This window comes from Poecilia formosa, unplaced genomic scaffold, assembly GCF_000485575.1.
Source record: "Poecilia formosa unplaced genomic scaffold, Poecilia_formosa-5.1.2 Scaffold653, whole genome shotgun sequence".
NCBI classification, from domain to species: domain Eukaryota; kingdom Metazoa; phylum Chordata; class Actinopteri; order Cyprinodontiformes; family Poeciliidae; genus Poecilia; species Poecilia formosa.
The window spans coordinates 94,433-98,460 of NW_006800592.1; the positions used below are offsets into that span (position 1 = coordinate 94,433).

Sequence of the window (4,028 nt, forward strand, 5' to 3'; positions counted from 1 at the left end):
TTCAAGACTCTGTAGTTGTGGGTTTAAGTACTGTTGGCAATGTCTTCCAGGAACATAATTACCCAGTAATATTTTAATATTTCCTGTCAATGTAACATTTTTTTAATACAAAAACACAATGGACCACAAATTGGTTCAAAAATGCCCCTGAATGAACTGGAGTGTGTGGACAGGCGCTAAACGGGGAAAAAAGAACTCCATATTAATTTAATTCATGTCTCCATATTAATTTCCAGACAAAAAGTAGTCCATACCATTTATAAAAAAGATAAATAAAATATATAAATCATCAAGTAGGTAAAAATTACACAACTGCCACAAATCACATACAAAGTTGTTCCAATATATAAAAAAGCTAAAAGTATCTCTAATATTACTGTATTTTGCAGTTGTCAGAGCTCTTACGTTGTTTGATACATCCAAGCAGCACATACATTTTAAATGATATATGTACACACATTATAATAATAATAATAATAAAAACTGTTATGGGCATCCTAAAATAGGTGAGGGTCTAATGTGCTTTGCAAACTGAAAACAATCTCAGAAATGGTTTAATATCATGGTTTATACAGGAATCCCAGAGTTGAATTTACTACCTTTTTTTATTACCTCTACAATATTTTTACTCCCAACACAAAATCGAGCCAATTTCCTCAGTTTTGGGAGAAGCTGATCTCATCCTCTGATCTTTTCTACCTCAGCAAAGGTCAAAAATCAGCCACAGTCCTCTTCTGCTCTGCAGCAGAGGTTTGACTGATAGACTGGCCCACCAGGAAATGTCTGCAAGCTGTAGTTATCAATGATGATAACTAATGATAACTACCAACTCAGAGACTTTCTTCCTATATTTAGCCACATTTCAATCAAAAAAGTGGCACTGGGAAAAATCGAAATCGAAAAATTATAATCTACGATCTGTGAGAAAGCTGCAATCAGTTCAATAACCCATGTAAGATGGCGGCTCATGTAAGACAAAACTTTATCCCACTTATTTGAAGGTCTAACTGTGACTTTATCTTGACCAAAACCTGACATGTTAAAAGCAGAAGGCACTATTTTTAGATCTTATCCTAAATCCATAAGACTCAGGATATTTTTTTTTTAAAGAATATCAGTAAAATGCAATGACATTCCAATTTCACAAGCTGATGTTTTATTCTCCATAGAATATTAGTTTGCTGTCCTCGCACAGATTTACTACAGTGAATCTGTGCAAGTTAAATGTCCAATTGTTACTTTTGTGTATTTGTGTTGTGTGAAAATTCAGTTCACTATAATAAAAAAAAACACTTTCCCCACCATATTTTATGTGGAAAACACATCTCACCCATGTGGGTTCTAAAGAGAATAAGAAATACATTTCAAAACAAATTTTTTCACAAGTTTGGCTTCAAAGCTGCCCACAACCTGTATGAGTTTTCATGTGCATGCTCAACTTATCCCTACGATTGAATCTTCTCCCACATGTTTGGCAAGAAAAAGGCTTCTCACTTGTATGAATCGTCTTGTGACGATTTAAAATACTCATTTGAGAGAAACTCTTTCCACATGACTGACATGAAAAAGGCCTCTCACCCGTATGAACTGTCTTGTGACGATTTAAATTACTAACTTTAGAAAAACTTTTCCCACATGTTTCACATGAAAAAGATCTCTCACCAGAGTGGGTTCTGTAATGGTTTTTCAAGTTATACTGTTGTGTATAACATCTCCCACAAATGTCACATTTGAAAGGTCTTTTCTTTGTGCCAGTATCAGACTGACTCTCTGACACAGAGCAGCTGCTTCCTTCCTGATCTTTGCTCTCAACCACTGCAGAGACATGAAGGGAAAGCTGCTCTGTTCTTGTCTCTTCTTCACTCATATCATCTTCCTGAAGAGTAGAAGTCTCAATCAAAGCAACAAACTGCTTCTGGACAAGCTGCTCTCCCTCCTGACTGCTGCAGAGGTCCTTCTGGTCCTGTCCAGTTGGTAAATGTTCTGGTGGCTGTTGTTCATGTTGAAGCACTGAAGAATCTAGCTCCTCTTTTTTTACATATGTTAGTGGATATTCTATTTCCTCATGTTTGAACAGTGTAGGTTCTGGTTTCTCCTCTTCTTTTTTAATCCATTTAGGTTCTGGTTCCATCTGTTCCTCTTCAGTCCACTGATGTTCTGCTTCTTTCTGGTCCTGATTGGACCTACTTGCCAGGCTCCAGACTTGTTGGATGGCAGAATCTTCTTCCTCATTGGAGACACTTGGCTGTTGGAGGTCTGTGGGAACAAAGGATGACATCATTAATATAATTTAATTGATGAATATCTCAATAATCAGCCTTGTTTTTTCTGGAGATTCTGGTCTGTAGGCATTATACGGTTCATCTAAAATTAGTTTGTAGAGTTTAACTGAAAAGCAGGTAAAGTGTCCTCCATAATAATTACAGTTGCGACAAACATGTTCTAAAGATGTTAATCGACAAGTGCAGTTTCATATGAATTTTTTTTACAACTAAATGTTTAATTCTAGGACATTTATAAAGTAAAGAAATCGTCTTACCATAAGAAAATATATTTTTAATTTTACTTGTAACCTCACTTTTTAAAGTTGATCAGACTGTGTAGAAACTTTAATCAGTAAAACATGGCATTCTGGTTGCCTGGATTATAAATGTGATGAGACAGAGACTAGTTTCACTAAAATACTGTTCAAAAGAAGAAAGAGAAGAGCTTATTCTTTAATAAGGCAGACGTGTTGATGTCCAAAAGGAAGTGGATCCAAGAAAATACTGGAAAGACTTGCCTGAAATGTAAACCTATTAATTATTGCTCCAACTGTGCATTTAAATTAGTAACTAGAAATGTGAGAGATGAGGCTGGATGAGTTTATCTCAACACCACACATTGAGGGAGATGGTGCGGCAGGTCAAAACATCTCCAGGTCTCCGTGGCCCGGTCCCAATACTCAGGCTTCACCTTACACCCCGCTATGCAGTGTGAACTCAGTCGAAGAGCACATAAGGGTTCGAGTGTGTAGATTACAAGTGTGCATAATTTGAGAATTGGGACAATTTGCCCCTATGTGTTCTAACTTTGCCATCCAAAATGGCGGGACTGGTCACCGTTTAGGTATTTGTGCTCCTAAAAAGTACAACTACAACCAAAAATAGACTTTAAATGAACATTATAGGTATTTTTACTTTCCAAAGTCATTGCTGGAGATATCTGACTGTTTAAATGTGTTTTGTTATAATTCCAATCAATCAATTTTATTTATAAAGCACCTTTCATACTAAAAGCAGCTCAAAGTGCTGTACAGATCAATAAAAAAAGCAAACAATTACCCACCCAACCTCACATGGAAAAAAACACACAACTGCATTGAAAATGCACAGACTAAGCAGAAATGATTCAATTCAGGAAATACAATTAAAAAGATTGAGCCTGCTCTTAAAGACTGCAACATTTTCTGGAGCCCTCAGGTTCTCTGGCAGACCGTTCCACAATACAGGAAAGAAGCCTCACCCTAACTGTGTGTTCTGACTCTGAGAACTGTTAATAGTCCGGTGTCAGAGGGTCTGCAGGGCTTCATAAGGTAATAGCAGCTCAGCAAGATAAGATGGTCCAAGACCATTAAGCCGTTTTAAAAAAACAGTAAAATAATCTTAAAATCAATCCTGAGACATACTAGGAGCCAATGCAATGATTTTAAAACAGATGTGATGTGAGCCTCTCTTCCGGTCGTGTTTAGCACTCGAGCAGCAGAGCTTTTACTCCTGCTTTGGGTCTTCTGCTCAAGTCTTGCCCCATGCTGAAGCCAGTGTGTTTGACTGGAGTTCCCCGCAGGACCCAAGTTGTCAATGGCCGACAGTGAACCAATGACTGGAGGATCAGACCACACTGTGAACCACAGGAGCAGGGGTGGAACTCATGGATTGTCTCTCAACCACTACAGGTATAGTTTCAGTTGGCTGTTTGGGGCGCACTGAGTCCGGCCAATCACCACGGTGTCCATGCAGTTCTCCACGTCCTGTGTCCTACGTAGCATT

At 37.9% G+C, this 4,028-nt stretch overlaps 1 protein-coding gene across 2 annotated transcripts in view; it reads right to left on the reverse strand.

Annotated features, from left to right (window-relative positions):
* LOC103130620 (zinc finger protein 8-like) overlaps positions 1–4,028 on the reverse strand; it is a 16,455-nt gene that overhangs the window by 109 nt on the left and 12,318 nt on the right. Inside the window, exon 2 of one of the 2 annotated variants that reach the window (XM_016666065.1) lies at positions 1,612–2,256. In XM_016666065.1, coding sequence (XP_016521551.1) covers positions 1,612–2,256 — 645 coding nt within the window. Of the gene's footprint in view, positions 1–386; positions 2,257–4,028 lie in introns of those variants that run through there. The other variant, XM_016666064.1, reaches the window with a different exon arrangement.